This window comes from Callorhinus ursinus, unplaced genomic scaffold (genome assembly GCF_003265705.2).
Source record: "Callorhinus ursinus isolate GAN/ISIS: 27379988/994484 unplaced genomic scaffold, GSC_fseal_2.0 scaffold61, whole genome shotgun sequence".
In the NCBI taxonomy this organism is placed as follows: Eukaryota; Metazoa; Chordata; class Mammalia; order Carnivora; family Otariidae; genus Callorhinus; species Callorhinus ursinus.
In genome coordinates this window covers 3,749,004-3,770,972 of record NW_027397123.1, presented here as the reverse complement: position 1 = coordinate 3,770,972, position 21,969 = coordinate 3,749,004, and the positions used below count along the sequence as shown (strand labels likewise).

The 21,969-nt window shown below is 57.2% G+C and overlaps 2 protein-coding genes across 4 annotated transcripts; both read left to right on the top strand.

The window, feature by feature from the left end:
* The first annotated feature begins 3,028 nt into the window (after nucleotides 1-3,028).
* Nucleotides 3,029-10,657, top strand: KIRREL2 (kirre like nephrin family adhesion molecule 2). Of its 2 annotated transcripts, XM_073885227.1 has the most exons (15): nucleotides 3,029-3,236; nucleotides 3,446-3,595; nucleotides 4,157-4,306; nucleotides 4,465-4,625; nucleotides 5,003-5,153; nucleotides 5,414-5,519; nucleotides 5,635-5,783; nucleotides 6,110-6,237; nucleotides 6,331-6,463; nucleotides 6,764-6,864; nucleotides 7,012-7,231; nucleotides 7,721-7,825; nucleotides 8,123-8,223; nucleotides 8,566-8,631; nucleotides 9,741-10,657. In XM_073885227.1, the coding sequence occupies exons 1-15, from the start codon at nucleotides 3,185-3,187 to the stop codon at nucleotides 10,074-10,076; spliced, it is 2,109 nt and encodes a 702-aa protein (XP_073741328.1). In that variant the 5' UTR covers nucleotides 3,029-3,184; the 3' UTR covers nucleotides 10,077-10,657. The 2 variants fall into 2 exon arrangements, with proteins under 2 accessions (XP_073741328.1, XP_073741329.1); XM_073885228.1 differs by lacking the exons at nucleotides 6,764-6,864; nucleotides 7,012-7,231.
* Nucleotides 10,658-11,719: 1,062 nt separating this feature from the next.
* APLP1 (amyloid beta precursor like protein 1) lies at nucleotides 11,720-20,225 on the top strand. 2 transcript variants are annotated; one of them, XM_073885258.1, is made up of 17 exons: nucleotides 11,720-11,986; nucleotides 12,892-13,035; nucleotides 13,794-13,926; nucleotides 14,138-14,247; nucleotides 14,476-14,609; nucleotides 14,719-14,903; nucleotides 15,366-15,496; nucleotides 15,878-15,952; nucleotides 16,697-16,855; nucleotides 16,933-17,061; nucleotides 17,950-18,049; nucleotides 18,453-18,560; nucleotides 18,824-18,847; nucleotides 19,036-19,106; nucleotides 19,319-19,381; nucleotides 19,512-19,655; nucleotides 19,772-20,225. In XM_073885258.1, exons 1-17 carry the CDS (start codon nucleotides 11,840-11,842, stop codon nucleotides 19,868-19,870), a joined length of 1,956 nt encoding a protein of 651 aa, XP_073741359.1. In that variant the 5' UTR covers nucleotides 11,720-11,839; the 3' UTR covers nucleotides 19,871-20,225. The 2 variants fall into 2 exon arrangements, with proteins under 2 accessions (XP_073741359.1, XP_025710051.1); XM_025854266.2 differs by having other exon boundaries at nucleotides 14,135-14,247.
* Nucleotides 20,226-21,969: the final 1,744 nt, after the last annotated feature.

Below are 21,969 nucleotides of genomic sequence, written 5' to 3'. Positions count from 1 at the left end.
CAGCACATGCCAGGAACATTCCACGGCGCCTCCCCAGGCCCCATGACCCCGAGGGCCTGGCTTGGGCCAGGGATAAGGGGCAGCTGGTCAGACCCGGGTGGAGAGCTGGAGCCAGCATGGGGAATAGGACTCCCCAGCTCTTCCTTGCCCTGGCACATGACCTTGGCAAGTCTCTGCCTTCCCAGAGTAGACATCTCATTGCCATCAGGGGTCTCTGCTGGAGAGTGTGCAAGAGTGTGTTTGAGAGACTGCAAAAGTGCAGATATCTGTGTGCATACGTGTGTGTGAAGGCATGATCATGCGTGTGAGCATGGGGAAGGTGAGAGTGAAATGTGATCTGTCAAAGTATGCGCAGGAGTACGTGTGTGTGAAAGAGTGTCTAAGGTATATAAGTGTGCAGGGCTGTCAGAGTGGGTGGAGTGAAAGGCAGGTCCAAGACCACCTGCACTAAGTGGCTACAGGAGTGAGCCCAGCTTGGGAACCCTGTGGCCATGTGAGTTCTAGTTCATGAAGCTTCCCTCTGTCTCTCTCTCTCTCTCCCACTCCCTCCCTCCATTAGGTGGTTACATCTCAGGCAGCCTTTACCTATGTTACTGTCTCTCTTGATGCCTCTGCGTGTCTCTGTTTTTCTGCCTTTCTGTCTTTGTTCTCCTCTCTATCCCTCACTCCACATGCTCTGTCTCTCTCACACACCAGACGGTCAATAAATATTTGTTCTCGGGGTGCCTGGGTGGATCAGTCGGTTAAGCATCTGCCTTCAGCTCAGGTCATGATCCCAGGGTCCTGGGGTGGAGCCCCGCGTCAGGGTCCTTGCTCGGCAGGGAGTCTGCTTCTCCCTCTGCTGCTCCCCCTGCTTGTGTGCTTGCTCTCTCTCTCTCTCTCTCTCTCTCTCTCTCTCGCTGACAAATAATCTTTTTAAAATATTTGTTCTCGGTCAACATTTGACTACACCTCTTTCATTTGTTTCTCCATCGCTGAGCCCTCCCGGTTGTCACATCTTTGAATTTTATAACCCTATGCTGCTTGGCCTGCCCTCCCCATCCCAACGTGCACACATACAAACTCACATGGGATAAGCTGCTTCCGCCTGCTTATCTCCTGCAGGAATTGGAACTGCCCGTTTCCTCCCCCCGCCCCCACCCCCACTCCCTTCTCTGGTCCTCCTCCAGGAACAAGATGAGGCATCTGGCCTGAACCCCCACAGCTCCATCCTTGATGTTCCCTCTAGTCTTTCTCCTTCCCTCCCACTACTGACTCCCCGCCCTCCCCCACATTCCCTCTCCCAACTGCCCCCCACACCTCCTGGGGAATGGTCTGGATGCAGAGCTGAAGGTTCTGTCAATAGGGGCTCTCACCAGATGGTGTCCCTCAGGGCTGGGGTGTAGAGCTGTCAGTTGCTGGGACCTTTAATTAGGACAAACCTTCCACCCTCCACCTTGGCTGTTTTCCTTCTCTGGATGCTCCTGGGATCTCCCACTCTCCATTTTTCCATGCCTGTGGCCCAAGAGAGCCAGGAAGGGGAAGCAAAGTCAGGTGTCTGGAAAAACAGCCTTACTAGCTGACTTCCTCCCCAAGACTCAGGAGTCCTGGCTCCAAGCTCATCCTCTGTCAAAATCCAGGCGCTGGATTCCCCAAACAGAAGCCGGCTCAGGCCCCGGAGACATAGAAGTCTGGGTCCCAAGGACCCACCGCTCTCAGACTCAGGAGTCCAGGCCTGCCGCTGCTTCTCCCCAAGGACCCAGGAGTTCAGGCCTCCAACCCTTCCCCCCACCACACACAGGACTTAGGGCAGATGTTCACTGTATGTGATTTACAAATCCTCCTGGGCCTGTGTGGGGGTGGGAGAGATTGGTGGTTAATCCACTGACTCTAAGACTTAAGACCAGATTTTCTGACCCCCTGCCATCCTCTCCGAACTGCACCATGCTGCAGGCAGGGGACCTAGTTGAGTCCCCAACTCCCAAGAAACTCGCAGTTGAGGCCATTAGCTACTCAGTCAACAGAGGTCTAAATACCCGGTCTCAGAATCCAGAGTCCAAGTCCCTGCCATTTGGAGACGCAAGAATCTGAGCTCAGGAACAACAGAGAACCTGAGTGTGGGCCCCCCAGTCCCTGCAGGCTCAGGAATGTCAGACCCCGAGTCCCAGGCCCCCCCCCCCCCCGGCCCCACTCGGTGGGCTCAGGGTCCCGCCCACCTGCCCGGCCAGCTGCGCAGCGCACGGGCCCGCCTGCAGCGTGGGAACGCCCCAGCTGGGCGGCATGCAGCCGTCAGGACAAGCTGCGCGGTTCCCAGCCTCCCGGCCTGGCCCAGCTCGGGCACCGCCGCCTCCCAGCCGTCGCCCGGCAACCACAGTCGCGTGGGATGAGGGGCTGAGCCTGGACTGCGGGGTCTCGGGAAAGGAGGGGCTGGGGGCCTGGATTCCTGGATCCTTGGACGTGCTATGGTTTGCAGCGGTCACAAGGCAGGCAGAGGGATATTTTGAGCTGGGGTTTTGAGGCGAGAAGAACTGAACCCCCCTCCTCTTCTCAGGGGTCCCCAGATGCCCCCAGGCACCCCGGTGTCCTCTTCCTGACCCGCAGGCTCGGGGGAGCCCTGGGCCCCGCCTTCTCAAGCTGCGGAAACTAGCGAAGCCCCAGGGGCTGCCATTTATAGCTCCGTTTCCACTCGGCGCGTTCCCTCCAGGACCCAGGCTGAGCAAGTTTCTTCCACTCTCTCCCCCGCCATGCCCCCAACAAGCCTGGCAGGGTGCAGGTGTCCAACCCAGCCGGTTCGCCCTCCTTTGACCCAGGTGTTCCGGCTCCCAAGACCCCAACTTGGCTGGGGCGCCCGCCCGCGGGAGACCCCGCCCTGCGGTGCCCCCCTTCATCGACGTCTCGGCCGCGGGAGTTACTCAATGGGAAGGGGCGGGTCTCCCGGGGGCGGGGCGAGTGGGATCAGGCCCTCCCCGGTCTCTCAGGGACCGAGGGCGCGGAAACCGCTTGTGTTTCTGAGTATTGGAGCCTGCGGCTGAGCCGACTTGGGGAACTCCAGGCCAGAAACGGGGTGGCTCCTAGCCTGGGGCGAAGACCCGGGTGCGAAAGGAGCCCCGACCAAGGTGGTGAGAGGTGTACCGTTGAGGACGGGCTTAGCAAGGAAGCCAGTGCAACAGCAAGTCTACGGGATCTTGGGGGACACACATTCAGAATGCTGGTCCCCGCCCTCCTCCTCTTCCTCTTCTGCCTCCGAGGGCATGCAGGTACCTCGAGGCGTGGGGGAATTGGGGGGAGGATTGTTTGCCAGCTGCCTCTTTATTGGGGTAGATGGAACGGCGGGGGGAGGGGTGTTGTGCTCAGACTCCTAAGTCTGCAGGGGGAGAACTCTGGGAGGCTGGACTCCTGGGTCCTGAATGAGGGAGCTAAGCTCATTGCTAAACTGAACCCTGCTCCCCTCCCCCGATCCTCCTAGGTCTATCGCCCCATTTCCTGCAACAACCAGATGACCTGGTGGCACTGCTGGGGGATGAGGCCCGGCTGCCCTGTGCCCTGGGCGAATACTGGGGGCTGGTTCAGTGGACTAAGGATGGACTGGCTCTAGGGGGTGAAAGGGACCTGCCAGGTGAGACTGTTCTCTCTACTCAGGAGGGGTTGGCTCCAGGTGGGGGTGCTGGGCTTGGTCTGTATCTGAAGTTTCTATTTTGATGTTTTCAAATTTGGGAAATTGTTGGGCTCAGATGAACATCTGGGAGAACTAAAGTCTTAGCTTCTTCTTTGGGGAGTAGGGGATTTTTATTTGCATTTTAAAATATTACATAAATGCAGAAATGCACCTAAAACATAAAGGGAAGATTTGTCAAATAGTTCTAAAGTAGACACTCATGTAACTACTACTCATGTCCATTGTCAGCTCCCCAGAAGCCTTTCCTACTCCTTTCTCCTATCACAGCCCTCGGCTCACCCCAGAGGTAGTATCTAATCTGACTTCTATGGCAGTTGTTCTCTTGCTTTTTTCTGACTTTTTCACCCGCCCTGTTTGCCATGACTCTGGATTGGGAGGGGGTTAGAGTCTCTCTGGCCCAGCACCCACTTTTGGGTGTCTTTCTGGTGTGGGATGTCTGGGGAGGGAGGCTGGGGCCAGGAACTCAGAACCATGGTGTGACCTCCTCTTCCTTAACTGCAGGGTGGTCCCGGTACTGGATATCAGGGAATGCAGCCAGTGGCCAGCACGATCTTTACATTAGGCCCGTGGAGCTAGAGGATCAAGCTTCATATGAATGTCAGGCTACACAAGCAGGCCTCCGCTCTCGACCAGCCCAACTGCATGTGTTGGGTGAGGACCCAGCTCACTTGTCCCTGGGAAGCCCAGGGGACAGCCAGTGCTAGCTGAGTATCAGAGTCCAGGGAGCCCAGAGGGGTGGTCAGTTAGGGCTGGGAAGATTGGGATTTGGGGGCCCAGGATCCAGCTCTGACCCCCAATCCACCCCACAGTGCCCCCAGAAGCCCCCCAGGTGCTGGGCGGCCCCTTTGTGTCTCTAGTGGCTGGTGTTCCTGCAAATCTGATCTGTCGGAGCCGTGGGGATGCCCGCCCCACCCCTGAGCTGCTGTGGTTCCGAGATGGGATCAGGCTGGATGGGACCACCTTCCACCAGGTCAGGTCCAAATCCCCCTGCAGCCCTTGCCCATTCAGGGAAATTTGGGGCCCACTCAGATCATAGGCTTATCCAGAGAGAGGGGCATGGGAGGGAAGAGGTTCACGTATCGGGACCCTTGGTATGTGATTAAGGGTAAGAACTCCAGAGCCACGCTACCTAGGTTCAAATCCTGGCTCAGCCACTTGCTAGTTCATTGGTCTTAAGTTCAAGTAGCTTAACCCCTCTGTCCCTCAGTTTCCTTATCTGTACAATAGGGACAATTATAGTCACTTCATAGGGTAATTGTGAAGATTAAATAAAGTGCTTAGAAGTGACACATAGTAAACACTATATAAGGGGTAGATGAAGTCATTATTATTATTCATAACCTCCAGACCCTGCTGAAGGAAGGAACCACTGCATCAGTGGAGAGCATCTTATCCTTGACTCCTTCCAGTCATGATGATGGAGCCACCTTGGTCTGTCGGGCCCGAAGCCAGGCCCTGCCGTCGGGGAAGGATACAGCTATCACACTGAGCCTGCAGTGTGAGTGCAGTTAGACAGTGGCTCTTAAGCCAGAGGCCCTTGGGAAAAGAGGGACCTGAGGCTAGACTCCAGGGAATGAGGAAGGAGGAGGTTGCGGACCTGGGGCCCTGGGGGAATTGGGAACTGGCGTCCTGGGCTCCTAGCTCAAAAGGAAGAGGAGACTGGGGACCCAGCCCGTGAGAGGCTGGGCACTGGACTCAGGCGCTCCATGGAGGTGTTCCAGGTCCTTGCCCACCGCTGACCATGACCCACCTCCACAGACCCCCCTGTGGTGACTCTGTCTGCAGAACCACAGACTGTGCTGGAGGGAGAGAAGGTCACTTTTCTGTGCCAGGCCACAGCCCAACCTCCTGTCACTGGCTATAGGTGAGGACGAAGGTCACCTCTCCTCAGCCCGGAGCACGGGTTTGGGGAGGACTGGAACGTGAGTGGGTGTACCTGGGGAGCAGGGACAACACGAACAGCCCCACTCCCTCCGCAGGTGGGCAAAGGGAGGCTCCCCGGTGCTCGGGGCCCGCGGGCCAATGTTGGAGGTCGTGGCAGACGCCTCATTCCTGACTGAGCCGGTGTCCTGCGAGGTCAGCAACGCCGTGGGTAGCGCCAACCGCAGCACCGCGCTGGACGTGCAGTGTGAGCCGGGCCGGGGCCCTGGGTGGGGCCAAAGTGGGGCCGACCGTAAAGGGCCGGGGGCTAGAGTGGGGCGTGGCTGCGACGGGCCTCGGGGAGGAGGTGGAGCCGGAATGGGATGTAGGCGGGGATTGGCTGTGTGCGTCAGTGCCGAGGAGGAGCAGGGGCGGGGCGCGGGCGGGCCCCGGGCGTGCGAGCCGGGAGCGTGAGCCTAGTGGCTGTGGACTGGCCGCCTATACTTGAGCCCTTGGGACTGTCGTTTCTGAGTGGCTGATCCCGGGTCAGAAGTTGCATCCCCGGCCATGCGACGCCTCCTCTCTCCTCTCCAGTCGGGCCAATTCTGCAGGCAAGGCCAGAGCCCATGTCAGTAGACGTAGGGGAAGACGCTTCCTTCAGCTGTGCCTGGCGCGGGAACCCGCTCCCACGGGTAACTTGGACCCGCAGCGGGGACGCGCAGGTGAGACACGATCTCTGGGGCCTGTGGCCGCGGCTGGCGGTGGACGGGGTTTCCCCTCAAGGTCCTGCCCCTGACTCCCCTACCCCATCCCAGGTGCTGAGCTCCGGGCCCACGCTGCGTCTTCCGTCGGTGGGGCCCGAGGATGCAGGCGACTACGTGTGCAGAGCTGAGCCGGGGCGCTCAGGCCTGGGGGGCGGCGCTGCGGAGGCTAGGTTGACTGTGAACGGTGAGAAAGTGGCGCTTCCTAAAAGACCGGGGAGAGCCTGGGACGGGGAGCGGGCAGAGCGGGCGAGCTCTAAACGGGAGAGGGCGTGGCCTTGAAAAGGCGAGCTGGGTAGACCGCGGGGCCAGGGGTGGGAGCCGGACCTAACGAAGGCGAGCCTCTGAGAGGTTCTGAGTTTGTTGAGGGGTGTGGCCTGCTTGACTGGCGTTAGTGGAGAGGGCCAAGACCTGGCCCCGGCTTATTGAGAATTGGAGTTTCCGAGGGCAGGGCCTCTATCTGACTGGTCCACAATCTCCAAACCAGCTCCCCCAGTTGTGACCGCCCTGCATTCTGCGCCCGCCTTCTTGAGGGGCCCCGCCCGCCTCCAATGTCTAGTCTTCGCATCCCCAGCCCCAGATGCCGTGGTAAGGAAATGTCCCCGCTGTCATGACCGGCCCAGCTGTGATCCCTGACCTCCCAGCCGGACCTCCAAAACTGCTATGACCGACACCCTGCCCGCCCTTCCCCCCCTTCCAATCTCCTTAATGATTTCCCTTTTTTTGTGCCCCCAGGTCTGGTCTTGGGATGGGGGCTTTCTGGCGGCGGGGTCGCAGGGTCGGTTCTTGGTGGAGACGTTCCCAGCCCCAGAGGGCCGCCAGGAACAGGGCCCAGCCCTGATCTCTGTGCTACACATTTCGGGGACCCAGGAATCCGACTTTAGCCGGGGTTTCAACTGCAGTGCCAGGAACCGGTTGGGTGAGGGAGGCACCCAGGTCAGCCTGGGCCGTAGAGGTGAGATCCTGGGCCTAAAGACTCCAAATCTGAGGATCCCAAACCCCCAAAACACCACAATCTCTAAACCAAGGACCTCCAAATACAGACAGCCTTGAACCTTGAAAGCCTCAAAACTACAAGTCCTTTGAATCCTGACACCCCCCCAAACAGTAAATTCCTTTAAATATGGAATTCTAAATTGAGAGACCCCTCACACTTAGGTACCCCAAAGAAGGGAAGCTCCAAATATGGGGAATTGCAAAGTTAAAAAACGCTCTAAATCTAGGACTCCCTAAAGCCAGAGAGTTTAAACTTGTGGAACCCCAAATTCAAGAGCCCTTAAACCTGAAGGACCCCGAGCTAGGGACTACAAACTTGGGTATCCCCAAACTTGGTGACCTTTTGAACCCAGAGACTCCAACCCAAGCAAGCCCTGAGTCCCTGTTCCCCAGTTCCTCCTGGGCCTCACACTTAGCCTCCTCAGAACACCCCCTCTCCTCCCCACAGACTTGCTGCCCACTGTGCGGATTCTGGCTGGAGCGGCTGCTGCAGCCATGACGCTTCTAATGGTCATCATTGGGGTGACCCTCTGCTGCTGGCGCCATGGCAAGGGTCAGTGACTGAGCCCCACCTCAGTACCTTCCCCCAACCCTCTCCTCCCCACCAGCTGGCCTGGCCTTGCCCTGGCCCCCGTCCCACCTCTCTGGTCTTGGCTCACCTTCGGGCCCTGATTCCTCCCTCAAGCCCTATGTCCGTCTTCTCAGGGTCCCGCTCCTTACCCGCCCAGGTTCTCGTTGTTTCCCAGCCTCCTGACCCAACCCAGTCCTCTTTCTTCCTGCTCGTTGGTCTCCACAAACTGTGACCCTGCCCCATCCCTTATCTCTGCTGCCCCACTGTCCCTGGCCTCAGCCTCTTTCTCCAAGCAAAAGAACCTGGTGCGAATCCCAGGCAGCAGTGATGGCCCCAGTTCTCGGGGCTCCGAGGAGGAGACAGGCAGCGGCGAGGACCGGGTAGGATGCCAGGGTCCCCAGACCCAACTCTGCCTCTAGAACAATTAGTAACCCAGTCCCAAATGTTCTCCCAGTCCCAGCTGGGCCCCCCAACTCGAAGAGGGCCTGAGTCCCAACAAATGACCCCAGGCTCAAAGGTCCCCCAAGTCCAAATATGCCCCTGACTCAGTTATTCCCTAGACCAGATATGTCCCCAGGGCCCTTTGTCTTGAGTCCAGAGCCCAGCTCCAGGTGCTGGTCCCTCCTGCCCGGCCTCCACTGTCCAGCTGAGGGTTGTCAGGGTCTGGCACCGGGCCAGGAGGACCCTCTGAGCACTCCCTCTCACTAAGCACCCTACCCCAGGGCCCCATCGTGCACACGGACCACAGTGACCTGGTTCTGGATGAGGAGGGGGCTCTGGAGACCAAGGTGAGTGTTGGGAAGGGAGGGGTTCCCTTCACTGGGTCTCCAGCTCTCTCCCTGCTTGGTTCCCTCCTTTTTCACTCTGTTGCCCCCAGACCTGGGCCTTGGCCCCCTTCACCCTTTCTTCCTGCCTCCTGGCCACTTCACTCACCGCTGATTATGCCCACAAACCTGTCCAGCCTTGGCCTCCCCCTTGAGCTTTCCCATCACAGTCCCACCTCAGGCCTCCTGGATGCCTCTGCCAGGGCCCTTCCACCTACCAGGTCCCACACTGGCCTCAGATTTCCCCAGACCTACCCCTCCTTTGGAGTCCCCTCTTTTGAGCTCCACTGACCTCAGTCCCCAAGCCAGAGCCCTTCTGTGTCTCCTCTGTATGTAGCACATGCCACTCTGTTGGCCTAAAACACGCTTTCCTTCCCATACCTACCTAATTCTGTCCTTCATTCCTCTGGTCTCGGCTCAAACATTTCTTGTTCTAGAAAGCCCATGCTTCCCTCCTCACAGCCCTGGTCATGCTGTGTTCTGTCTGTCACAACCGGGACCACGCTGTCCTGGCTTCTGGTCCCCACCCTGAAATCCTGCCTCTGCTTCCCCGTCGAGCCTTATCAGTCGGCCTGTCCTTTCCACATCACTATGCTGACCCCTCTGGACTCTGGGGATTTGCCATGTCCTCTTTGGCCGCAGATCTCCATGAAGGCAGGGGACCCCGGTCTCTCCCCATGATAGTCACCTCCAGCAACAGCATAAAGCATGACACCGAATCAAAGCCTGGGGGCTGGTGGGCAGATGAATGAATGTCTTGGTCTCAATCTCTCTGTTCCTCGCTGCATCTCCTTCCACACCCCCAGGCCTTAGCAGGCCTATATCCTTCTGTTGCTACCTTTCTCTGCCCATCTCCTTCTGTCTCTTTGTCTCTTGTCACTGTTTTTCTGTCCCACTTTGTCTTCCTATCAGTCTATGTGTCTATCTCTGTCTCTGGGTCTCAGCTTGCTCCTATTTCTAAGTCTTTTAGTCTCTCTCTAGGTCATGCTTTAAGTGTGTTTCTCCATTAGGGATCCTAACCTCCCCCCCCCTTGTATCCTCATATAACTAAACAAATCCATTTGTCCCCTCAGGATCCAACCAATGGTTACTACAAGGTCCGAGGAGTCAGTGTGAGCCTGAGCCTTGGTGAAGGCCCTGGAGGAGGCCTCTTCCTGCCGCCCCCCTCCCCCCTTGGACCTCCAGGGACCCCTACCTTCTATGACTTCAACCCACACCTAGGCATGGTCCCCTCCTGCAGACTGTATAGAGCTCGGGCAGGTTATCTCACCACACCCCACCCTCGAGCTTTTACCAGCTACAGCAAACCTACATCCATTGGACGCCCAGATCTGGCCCCCAGGACTCCACCCTTCCCGTATGCTGCCTTCCCCATACCCAGCCACCCGCGTCTCCAGACTCATGTATGACACCTCTCCAAATGAAGAGTCCTGGAATCTTCGACTTGCCATAATGGATTGTGCTGATTTCTGAGGAATCAGAACAAGTTGGTGACCTTCCTCCTCCAAATCTGAACATTGATGGGAGAGAAAGATCATTACAGTTATCTGGATCACTGGTGTACAGTGAGGTCAGCCAAAGGGGTTGCCCCAAGTGGGAAGCAAGATGGCCATTTGACCAATTATTCCCCTGTGTAAAAGGGATTCACGATGGCAGATGGGCTCTTTGTTGAGGGATGGGGCAGGGGGTGATAGGAGTTAGGGGCAGGGATGGAAGTTATTTCCAGACATTGAAAGAAGAGATTTCAAAATGATCACCTGTACTGAGAAGACAGGCAACATAGGACAGATTTATACGGAAGCCAGACCAGGTTCTGTCCTGGTTCTCCCTGAGGGGCGCTTTTCTTGGCCAATGGAAGTGCAGCCAAGATGGCTGTTCACTCTCTGGGAACCCAAGATGGCCACTATCCTGATTCCTTCCAACTTCCTTCAAGGCCCTGGAAGAATTGAATCCAAGGAGTGAGGATAGGGTGAGAAATGTCAGGAGGAGAGGGGAGTAGAGTGGGGCGGGTGGGGGTGGGGATCTGGAGTTGAGAATATTTATGTTTAATAATAATAATAATAAAAAGTTGAGAAGTGAATGTGTCTTGGGCATTCTCCTAGCATTATCACCCTTCACAAGGAAGGGGTCCATTAAATCTGCCCCCAAGGTCCTTCCTCTACCCTAGGCAATGAAGTGGCTCTGGAACAAAACCATGAGCCACCTCCCAGCCCTTTGCTACCCATTTAGCACCCCAGGCTCTTTTGATTTACATCTATGCAAACACGCATGCACAGATGCACATGCATGACAGGGCTGCTCCAGTTGGCTTGGGAAAGACAGAATTCTGGTTATTTGAGGAGACAAAGCAGTGAGCCCTGAAGAGGAGGGAAGGGAGAAGCTAGAGGGGCTAGAGAGAATAGAAATGCCGTGGTCCTTAAAGCGAGGATGGGTTGAGTCCTGTGGTGCTGGGCACCTGACTCAGGTCATCCTTAAAGAAAGGGCCTGGGGGCTTTGGTTTATGAATCCTTGAGATAGGAATTAAAGGTCCAGACACCTGGGATCCTTGGAAAGCAGACGGAAGGCCAAGACTCCTGTGTCTTAGGGAGAAAGGGCAGGGGCTTGGTCTCTGGTCCTGAAAATGAAGGTGCCTGCAGCCCGGACTCCTGAATCTGAGGGAGAAGGGTCCTGGGTCTCCGCAGCTGTGTCCTTGATTAGGGAAATTTCGGGGGCCTCTATTACTGGGACCTCAAGAGAGGAATTTGCTGCGGGGAGAGGTCTCCAATGCCGGCATGCCTGGAAGAAAAGGCTGATTTGTGAGCGTGTGGGGTGGGGGGGGAAGAGAAAGCTGGGGGTGAGGGTCCTGAGGAAGGGCTCAAAACGGCGGAGCCTATGACCCAGACTCCTGGCTAGGCCCTTGCACGGGGAGGGACTCCCAGAACCTCTAGGAGGCGGGGGCCTGGCGCTGGCTCCCACCCGGGGGTTCCCGAGCTGCTCCAGTCTGCGCAGAGCGGCCACGCTATTGTCCTGGCTAGGAAGGCGGGGCCGGCGTGGGGCGGGGCTGGCGGCGCCGGCGCAGCCCGGGGGCGGCGGGAGGAGGTGGCGGCGGCGGCCGTGGCGCTGGGAGCTCCTGTCACCGCTGGGGCCGGGCCGGGCGGGAGTGCAGGGGACGTGAGGGCGCGAGGGCCGGGACATGGGGCCCACCAGCCCCGCCGCTCGAGGTCTGGGCCGCCACCGGGGCCCGCCGCTGCTGCCGCTGTTGCTGCCGCTGTTGCTGCTCCTTCTGCGCGCGCAGCTCGCCGTCGGGAGCCTGGCCGGTGGGAGCCCCGGCGCGGCCGAGGTGAGGCCCGGCCGGGTCCTGGGGGATGGGGGAAGGGGCGGGACCGGGACTTGGACCGGGATGCGGACACGTTCAGGGCAGAAAGCGCAGTCTTTCCAGCTAAGTGGCCGGGCCCCATACGCCCCTAACGGCACTAGGCATTCATGAACCCAGGAGTTCTGGTCCCAGCTCCCCCATCTTCTGTCCTCCCAGCCGCCTCCCTCCCCTAGCTTAGGAACTGACTGTTCCAGAGCCCCTGGTCCCAAAAGTCTAGCCCCCCTCAGACCCTCTTGACCTAGGTGACTCAGCCCCAACCCCTTCCCACCTGAACATGGGACCCACCAGACAGTAAGACACCTGAATCCAAGAATGTTGGCCCCTTGCATCCTCTGGACCCATTTGAGGGCCCCCGCAGCCTCCCAGAACCCAGGAGTCTAGGTCTTCAGTCACCGACCCCCGACCCAGGATGCAGCTCTCCAGCCCTCAAAGGATTGATGTCCAGGCCTGCAGGGCCCTGAAGCCAGGCCTTGTCGTCTTTGCACTGGAGAATGGGACCCTGAGCTAGGGATGAGGGAGGAGGGGCCAGAACGCCTGGGTTCTGGCCTCCTCCCCCGCGATTCAGTTTTAACCCCTTCAGGCTCCAGTGCGGCTGCGCCGGGGTGGGGGCGGAGCCTGTCTCCGCGGCAACAAGGCCGCGAGACTCCCGGGGGACCCGGGTCGCCATAGCAACCGGAGAGCTGGGGCGCCCCCGCCCTGTGGGAGCTGTTTCCCGGGGAACAGAACCTCTTACGAGGCGGGTGCGCGATGCTTTGTGGAGGGGGCTGGTGCTGGGGGTCTGAACTTCTGGGTCCTAAGGAGCAAAGGTCCGGGGGACCCACGTGCCAGCGTCCCGGGGCCCTCGCTGACCCCTCCGACCCGACCCTCAGGCCCCGGGGTCGGCCCAGGTTGCTGGACTATGCGGGCACCTAACCCTTCACCGGGACCTGCGCACCGGCCGCTGGGAACCAGACCCACAGCGCTCGCGACGCTGTCTCCGGGACCCGCAACGCGTGCTGGAATACTGCAGACAGGTGGGCGGGACCTACTGGGAGGGGCGTGGTCAGCGGGAAAGGCGTTCCGAGACTGGGCCGCGTGGCCCAAAAGAAGCTAGTGGTACAAAAGGCATGGTCCAGGGAGAATGAGGATCTAAGTAGGCGGAGGAAGCTAGGGGGCGTGGCCAAGAAAGAGGCGAATTTAGGATAAGGCAGGACCTGTTTTTGAGAAAGTAGGTCAGGAAAAGAGAACTGTGCAAAGAGGGCCTGCTAAGGACGGTAGCCAGTGAGGAGACAAGAGTTTAGCAATCTGTGGTGGGCTCCTTAAAGAGTAGGGTATCGGTGGGCGTGGCCAGGGGAGAGGCGGGGCTAAGAAAAAAGACCTTTTGGACCTGCAAGATAGGAAAAGGGCTGGAGCCCAAGGAGAGTAGAAAGCTAGGAGGCGTGGCTACGAAAAGGCAGTTCTAATACAGAAAGAAGGGATGCTTCCTGAGAAGCCAAACCGAGGAAGAGGTGAGGCTTAAAGGAGGGCCAGACCTATTGGGGGAGGGGACAGAGGTGACCCGGAGAGAGGTGGGTTTACGGGATTAAGTTTCTGGGTGGTTGGCGGGGCTTCTGAGGGAGAGCTACTGGGGGCGTGGCCAGGGGGCCTGCTGGCTTAGATATGTAAGACCGATTCTACGGAGAAGCAGAGCCTAGGGGGATCATTAGAGCCTTGAAAAGGGACGTGGCCAGTGGAGAAGCACGGCTGGCAGGGGCGAGGCTGTGAGTTGATCGCCCCTACCCGGTGCCCCCAGATGTACCCGGAGCTGCAGATTGCGCGTGTGGAACAGGCGACACAGGCCATCCCCATGGAGCGCTGGTGCGGGGGTGCCCGGAGTGGCCGCTGTGCCCACCCCCACCACCAGGTTGTGCCTTTCCGCTGCCTGCGTGAGTCACAAGCTGGGGGAGGGGATTAGAAGTGGGGGGGTCTCCCAGGGGTGAGATTCTGGGCCCTGGGCTCAGGTTCACATTAGGGATCTGGATGTCTGGTGCCAGAGTGGGGCAGAGAAACCTCTGAGGATAAAATGCCTGGATTCTGAGGAGGGCAGAGCTAGTGTCTGTGGGAAGGTCTCACCCTGGTGCCCCCATTCCTCAGCAGGTGAATTCGTGAGCGAGGCCCTGCTGGTGCCTGAAGGCTGCCGGTTCTTGCATCAGGAGCGCATGGACCAGTGCGAGAGTTCAACCCGGAGGCATCAGGAGGCACAGGAGGTCAGAACCCTGGCCCATCCATCCTCACCCCCCAGAACCCAGGAGTCCAGTCCCCTAACACCCCGTCCCCTCCAGAACCTGAGTCTGGGCCTCAGCCCCCTCTTCCCACTGGGACAGAATCAGGAATCCAGGCTCCAGCCCCATCAACCACCAAGACCTAGGCATCCAGGCTTCCCTCTACTCTCTCCTAACCCACAATCCTGGCATCTGGGTCTACTCTTTCCACAGGCCTGCAGCTCCCAGGGCCTCATCCTGCATGGCTCGGGCATGCTTTTGCCCTGTGGCACAGATCGGTTCCGAGGTGTGGAGTATGTGTGCTGCCCCCCTCCGGTGACCCCCGATCCATCTGGGACAGCAGTTGGGTGAGTGGGAGGGAACCCTCCATGCCCGTCCCAAGGCTTCTGAGGCAGGAAATGGAAGCCTGGGGATGCGGGTTAGATTCTCATTGCCTTGAGTCTTCTGTTCCCTCAGTGACCCCTCCACCCGGTCCTGGCCCCTAGGGGGCAGAGTAGAGGGGCGTGAGGATGAGGAAGAAGAGGAATCCTTCCTACAGCCAGTAGACGATTACTTCGTGGAGCCCCCACGGGCTGAAGAGGAAGAAGAGGGGGAAAGAATTCTACCATCAAGCTCCCATAGCCCTGCAGGGATCAGCAAAGGTGAGATGGTCTCTGGACCCTTCGTCCCTCTACCCTGGAGGGAGGATGATGGGAGGGAGCCTTGGTGTAGAGGCATCTTTAGGAGGGACGTGTTGGCGAGAGACCCACCTGGGAGGAATGGAGGGGATGGGAGTAACTTGGGATAAAGAAGAGGTGGAAGGGCTGTCCTGTGAAGAATGCAAAGGGTGAGGGTGTTTTGGGGGTACCTGGAGGTAGAGGAGCCATCTGGTTGCTCCTAATGGTTATTTGGGGAAAGGCTGAAGGATGGTATAATGGATTCCCAAGCTTTGCAAGAACAGGCCCGGTTCGGAGCTAGATCTCTCATCATGCCCCACAGCAGCTATGGTTATGTGGACACATGGTGGCCTCCAGTGTGCTCTAGGAGATATAGTTCTCCAGGAAGGGAAGGGGACCTGGAGATGGGCTTCACGCTGATTCCCTGATTTCCTGGCCTTCTTGCAGTGACCACCACCCCAAGGCCCACAGATGGTGTGGATGTGTACTTCGGCATGCCTGGAGAAATCAGCGAGCATGAGGGGTTCCTGCGGGCCAAGATGGACCTGGAGGAACGTAGGATGCGCCAGATTAATGAGGTGATGACCCTGGGAGCCCCAGGATTTCCCACAACACAGAACTCCCTAAATCAACACAGAATTTACTCAGGCGCACATTGAGGCTGCCTCCAAAGACTCCCCAAGCCCCCAACAACCCCTAGCCCTCAACACCACCTCTAAGATGATCAGGGATCCTTGACCCACCTAGAATCCCACTGAAATGCCACCAAGATTCTGTGGAAACTCTGGTACACTGTATTCTTCTACTTTAAATTCCCTTCGGAGCCTTAACCTCTCATGAACCCAAGAGCCAGTGGGACCTAAGGGATCTGGAGGCTCCAAAGTCTTGAAGAGGGTCTGGGGGACTCACTGGGTAGAGCAGGGTGGATTCCAGGATCCTGAAGCTCCCCTTGACCCTAGGTGATGCGTGAATGGGCCATGGCAGACAACCAGTCCAAGAACCTGCCGAAGGCTGACAGACAGGCCCTGAACGAGGTAGGACACCCTCCAGCGGGTCTTACTCGTGGAATCCACTACCTGGAACACACCTGGTCTCAGCCTGGTTCGGGCCTCACTCAGTTCTACCCCTTCCTAGTTATCTTGGTCTCTTCTGGCCCCCACCCCTCCATTTGGCCCCACCCCTCTAGGCCTATGTCTGACCTGACATTTCTCTCCTCCTCAGACTGGCCATGTTTTGCCTCCTCTCAGGCCCTGCCCCCTGAGTCTAGTCCCACCCCTCTAATCTCACTTTTACTCGGTCCCTCCTCAGTAGGCCCAGCCCCGTGACTCACCAGTCAACTCTAGGCCTCGCTAGGGTTAGCTCCATTCCCTGACTCTTACTCCGCTCCTCTCTGTCATATTCCCGCACTGACCATCTCCAGTTGGCCCCGCCCAAGCCTAGGGCCTTCCCTGGCCTATAATACTTGGAAGGTTATCTCCCCTGACCTCGAGCCAGCTCAGTTCCTAGATCGTCCCCCCCCAGTACGCCCCCCCCCCCCCCCAGATCAGCTCCCAGTTGGCCTGGTCCTGCCTGCACTCTGCCTGGCCCTGTATCCCCACTCCTTCCAGTCAGGTGTCCTGTGATCTGGTCCCACCCTAGGGTTGATTCTACCCCGTGCCTAGACCCATGGCACCACCCCCTCCACCACCTGGCCCTAGAGCCCCTCCTTTCCAGACTGCCTTTGGCCCGGACTCACCCGTCTTCACCTTTGCGGGCCCTGTGCTCACCTCCCTCACCAGCACTTCCAGTCCATTCTGCAGACCCTGGAGGAGCAGGTGTCTGGTGAGCGACAGCGCCTGGTGGAGACCCACGCCACCCGAGTCATCGCCCTTATCAACGACCAGCGCCGGGCTGCCCTGGAAGGTTTCCTGGCGGCACTGCAGGGGGACCCGCCTCAGGTGTGGGAGCTGTGGGGGCAGAGGGCCAAGGGAGAAGAGATCTGGGGCAGGCCCGGCAGCCTTCGTCCCTTCCACAGGCGGAGCGCGTCCTGCTGGCCCTAAGGCGCTACCTGCGCGCCGAGCAGAAGGAGCAAAGGCACGCGCTGAGGCACTACCAGCACGTGGCTGCTGTGGACCCCGAGAAGGCCCAGCAGATGCGCTTCCAGGTGCTCAGACCCTTCCAGCTCCCAAATACCCCGTCCTCCCTCCGACCCCAGTGTCTGGGACCCCATCCCTCAGACACTCTTTCTGTCCCTTGGACCCCCTTCCTATCCCTGGCAATCCCCCACCCCTGTGCCTTGGGACCCTTTCCAGCCCCTTGGGTCCCTACTCCCTGACCCTAGAACGCTGCCCTCACCACCAGCCCCCTCACTCGCACCCCTGTGCCTTTGACCCCCTTCTTGTCCCTTGGTCTCCTATGTCCTTTCCCAGAATCCCCCTCCTGGGCCTCGCACCCTGTTCCTGTCCCTCCGCTCTCCCTTCTCCCTCACCCCACTTGTTTTCCGTGTAGCCCTTGTTCTGTGCCCTCACATCCCCATTCTTAGTTCTTGGGTGTTCTCTTCCTGTCCCTGACTACTCCGTTCTATGCTTTTGAGCTCCAAACTTGCCCTTGAACCACATCATTTCCATAGGACCCTCTAATCCCACTTCCTTCCGTATAACCCCTGAAACCTCACTTTCTATTCCTCAGACCCTACTTCCTGCTTCTCCTCCTCTCTCACGTCCACTTCCTGTCTTCTCTGCCATATTCCTTGTATCCTGTACTTACATGGTCTGTGGCGCACTTTTCCTAGTGACTACTCCTTTCCCTTCTGCCTTACTTCCTTTTCCAAGCCCCTCACTTCCTGTCTGCTGTACATCTTTTCTTTTTATTCTGCTTCTCCTCCTCCAGTTTTCTCCCTCCTGTGGCCCAGTTCCTGGACTTTGGACCCTACTTCCTGTCCATAGCATATGCTACTTTTCCTTGGACCCTGTTGACCTTCTGCTTCACCCTGCCTCAGTTTCCCCATCTCTCCCTACTGCCCCTTTCATCCTTCATGCTCACTCCCGCACAGGTGCAGACCCACCTTCAAGTCATTGAAGAAAGGATGAATCAGAGCCTGGGGCTGCTTGACCAGAACCCCCGCCTGGCTCAGGAGCTGCGGCCCCAGATCCGTGAGTGACTGTGACCCCTGGTTCCCATTCCAGGGCTTCTTAAGGCAGGCGCCCACCTTCTGTTGGTTAAAGCAAGTGACAAAACCAGTCCAGATTCAAAGGAAGAGCCCCCCATGAGAGAACGAACACCAGAAAGTGTGACCTACCGCAGCTCCCAGATCTGCTGTGACTTCCTACTGGATATCCCATACCTGACCCTGCTCTTTAAAGAAGCCATTCTCTTGAGACTTCAACCTCCATTCTCCTTGCCGGGGGTGTCTCCATCTAGCTCCCCACGTTCCCAGATCATACCTGTGGCTATGCCCGATCACTCTACTGTTAGGGTGCTGTTTATTCCCCCAGTTTTGTTTTGAGGCATCCCTGTGCTCTTGACCTTGACCCCCTTTCTGCGTGTTCCCCTCAGAGGAGCTCCTCCACTCTGAGCACCTGGGTCCCAATGAGTTGGAAGCCCCCGCCCCAGGGGGCAGCAGTGAGGACAAGGGTGGGCTGCAGCCTCTGGATTCCAAGGATGGTGAGTTATCCCAAATATAGATAACCCCAGGCTTTGGGAGACAGGTACCCAACCTCCACTCTAATCCCCTAAAGTCTGGGGGTATCTGAGCCACCACAGTGAGTGGGAGAGGATAGGAATGGATGTCTAAGGTTGTGGAGGCCTCTGTAGGATCCTTGATCCTCCTGCCTTGGCCCCTGGGAGGGTGTGTCTCCACCCTTTCCTCGATGATGCCCTCCTTTCTTCACTGTTCCTCCTGTCTTGCCTCCTCTGGATGCCAGCAGACACTCCCGTGGCCCTTCCCAAAGGTGAGTATCTCCCGGAATAGACCCCAGCCACCAAATCCCGCTAGTCCCTGAGCCCAGAATGGGAAAGGGTCCATACACTGGGAACTCCAGACCTGCTGGGGTAGAGTCCGGTGCGCCTTCTGACTGCCTCCTCAGGCAGGGGTAGCACCATTCTCGACTCTCAGGAATAAGATAGGACTTGGGGTTAGGGTCTGCAGAACAAGATGCTGCATCTTCTGGGAAAGAGAAGATGTCCCCCCTGGAGCAGTATGAGCAAAAGGTAAGTCAGACCTGTGGGTGCCTGAGGGTGGATGGGAGAGGGGTCCTGGACTCCAGGGTCTGAAGGAGGAGGGTGTTAGGGGTTTGGATTCCTTGGCCTGAGGGAAGAAGGGATTGAGGACATGGACTTCGGGGTCCTAGGGAAGAAGAAGGCTGGGGGATGCCCTCTTGGGGCCCAGACTCCTGAGTCCCTTACACCTGCTGCTTCCCCAGGTGAATGTGTCTGTTCCAAGGGGTTTTCCTTTCCACTCATCGGAGATTCAGAGAGATGAGCTGGTAAGAGGGGGACTGTTCTGGGTACTAGGGGGAGAGGTCAGAAGTCAGGGGCTAGGCTGGGACTCCCAAAGCCACACAGGGCCTTGGTGAGCCTCAAAGATGGCCCCTGCCCCATGTCCTCTCCACGCAGGCACCAGCAGGGACAGGTGTGTCCCGAGAGGCCGTGTCTGGTCTGCTGATCATGGGAGCAGGTGGGGGCTCCCTGATCGTCCTATCCCTGCTGCTCTTGCGCAGGAAGAAGCCCTATGGGGCTATCAGCCATGGAGTGGTGGAGGTGAGAGACACAGAGACATGGGATGGGGGAGGCATTCCAGAGCCTGGACACAGAGGAACTCTGAGATCTGCGGTCAGGTCCCTATGCCCCTCTGCTCCTCCCGGGCCCTCCTGCAGGTGGACCCTATGCTGACCCTGGAGGAGCAACAGCTTCGGGAACTGCAGCGTCATGGCTATGAGAACCCCACCTACCGCTTCCTGGAGGAACGACCCTGAACCAGTCCCCTTTACCCCTTTTGGCTGAGCCCAGACCTTCCCTCTTCCTGGAGCCCCAGAACCCCAACTCCCAGCCCGGGGGAGGGGTCTCAAAAATGTTCATTTCACACTCTTTGTGAGGGGGCTGGAAATTCTTATTTCCCCTTTCGAATTCCAAATTCCATTCCCGAGAAATCCCCAGGTATTCCCAGCTACCTCCCTGCTTGGGACTTCCTCACCTTAATTTATTTTGTTAAGTTAATTTATTGTTCCTTAAGGTGACCACTAGCTTGGTCCCAGTGTCTGTTGTTCCCTAGAATTCACCTTCCCATGTGCTCTCCACTAACAACCCAATAAAATCCTTTTCCCCACCATGCCAGCCTGCGTCTCTGTGGGGGAATCAGGGTGTAATCACAGCTCTGGACGCTTTTGTGGATTCCCTGCCCAGGCTTCCTTCACCTCTTCAAACAGTATGTAGGATCTTTAAATCTGGGCGGAGCCTGTAGGAAGGGCTGGGGTTGGCGTGCAAGGGGCGGGGCCCAAAGGCTGGCTAGGCTCCCCCGCCCACTCAGGAGCTTTCCGTGGTGCTGAAAGGTTGGTTACTTCCAGACCTCTATTTGCTGAATCCCAAGACAGACTCTGAAGAAGCTGTGTTCTGGCAGTTTTTCCTGCCTTCTATTCACCTTCACACTCAATCACACACAGCATCCACCCCCAACCTGCGATCCCAAGGAGGGACTGAGAATCTTGAACCCCTCTTCCCATTCACAAGTTTTCATCCCTTCTTTGGGAGGCAATAGGAATCCCCCCTGAGGCATGGAAATTCCAGTTAGGTGTCCCAGAGAGGGGAATGTGATGTCTGCAAACGCCTATTGGAACTTAAACCTTCATGCGCCCCGGCTTGTGACGTTGGGGTTAATCCTCTGCGTATGCTGTTCCCTGCCCTCTTGGGTTGTTATGGGGATTAAAAGGGTTAGTATTTGTGGAGATGTTAGAACTGTGCCTGTTACTTCACAAGTATTTGTTAAATAAATTTTAAAGCAGTATGGCAGCAGGGGGACCCGGGTGGCTCAGTCGGTTAAGCGTTTGTCTTTGGCTCGAGTCTTGATCCCGGGGTCCTGGGATCAAGCCCCGCATCGGGCTCCCTGTTCAGCGGGGAAGTCCGCCTCTCCCTCTCCATCTACCTCTCTACCCCGCTCATGCTCCCTCTCGTGCTCTCTCTCTCAAATAAATAAACAAAATCTAAAAAGAAACAAACAAAAACAGTATGGCAGCAAATACTCATAAAGCACTCACTCTATGCCAGGCACTACTCCCAGAGCTTTTTACATAGAATGACACACTTAATTACTTCTATCCCATGAAGCAAGTACTATGACTATTCCTGTTTATAGGTTAAGAAATGGAGATAAGAAGGTACATCACATGCCCTTGGTCACCACCTAGGAATGGCCAGAGTTAGGGATTCAACCCGGGCAACCTGGCTCCAGCATCCATACTCTTAGTTATTTTGCTAACCTGCTGTCTAGTAATTCGAGGCTGTCCCATATTCTGTTTAGGGTGTGCACTGCAAAATTCCAAGTGATACCCTTCACTTTCCAGACACTGTAGATTTGCATTTTTACCACAACTTCCCAGCAGGTGGCAGTAACGTGTCACGCTCTAAGGTCAGCTTAGTACACAATTTTCTGACAGATGGCTTAGGGAGGAAGCACCTAGAATTAGATTTTCTCCCAAAGAGCCCATGAGCTCAGAGTGTCTCACCATAATATATACATGTAAATACAAGTCATGTATATTAAATATAGACGTGGTAGACACCGGGAGGAAGATGCTTACATGATGCAAGCTGGATACAATCATTGGAGAACCCAGTTTCCAACAACCTTCTGATACTGATTATACCTTTAGTTGTATTGTACTGTACCTAGAAAAAAATCTATGACTAGTATGACAGGGGAAAATGCTGCCTTTGTGTTTTCACAGTCAAGGGTGATCAACAGGCTAACAATGAGTAAGGAGCTCCAAGCTGGTGGAACAGGAAGTGAAAGGCCATTTTGCTCACTATGCTCAAGTGTGTGATTCCTTAATAATGTTTACATATTAATGGCAATACTTAG

Excerpts from the sequence above, each read along its gene's own strand:
- APLP1 (XM_025854266.2), top strand. The coding sequence starts at position 11,840 with ATGGGGCCCACCAGCCCCGCCGCTCGAGGTCTGGGCCGCCACCGGGGC. Across the intron at positions 18,050-18,452 it reads GGAGCTGCGGCCCCAGATCC|AGGAGCTCCTCCACTCTGAG; the intron begins GTGAGTGACTGT and ends TGTTCCCCTCAG. Across the intron at positions 19,107-19,318 it reads TGGAGCAGTATGAGCAAAAG|GTGAATGTGTCTGTTCCAAG; the intron begins GTAAGTCAGACC and ends CTGCTTCCCCAG.
- KIRREL2 (XM_073885227.1), top strand. The coding sequence starts at position 3,185 with ATGCTGGTCCCCGCCCTCCTCCTCTTCCTCTTCTGCCTCCGAGGGCAT. Across the intron at positions 3,596-4,156 it reads GGGTGAAAGGGACCTGCCAG|GGTGGTCCCGGTACTGGATA; the intron begins GTGAGACTGTTC and ends CCTTAACTGCAG. Across the intron at positions 6,238-6,330 it reads CCCGCAGCGGGGACGCGCAG|GTGCTGAGCTCCGGGCCCAC; the intron begins GTGAGACACGAT and ends ACCCCATCCCAG.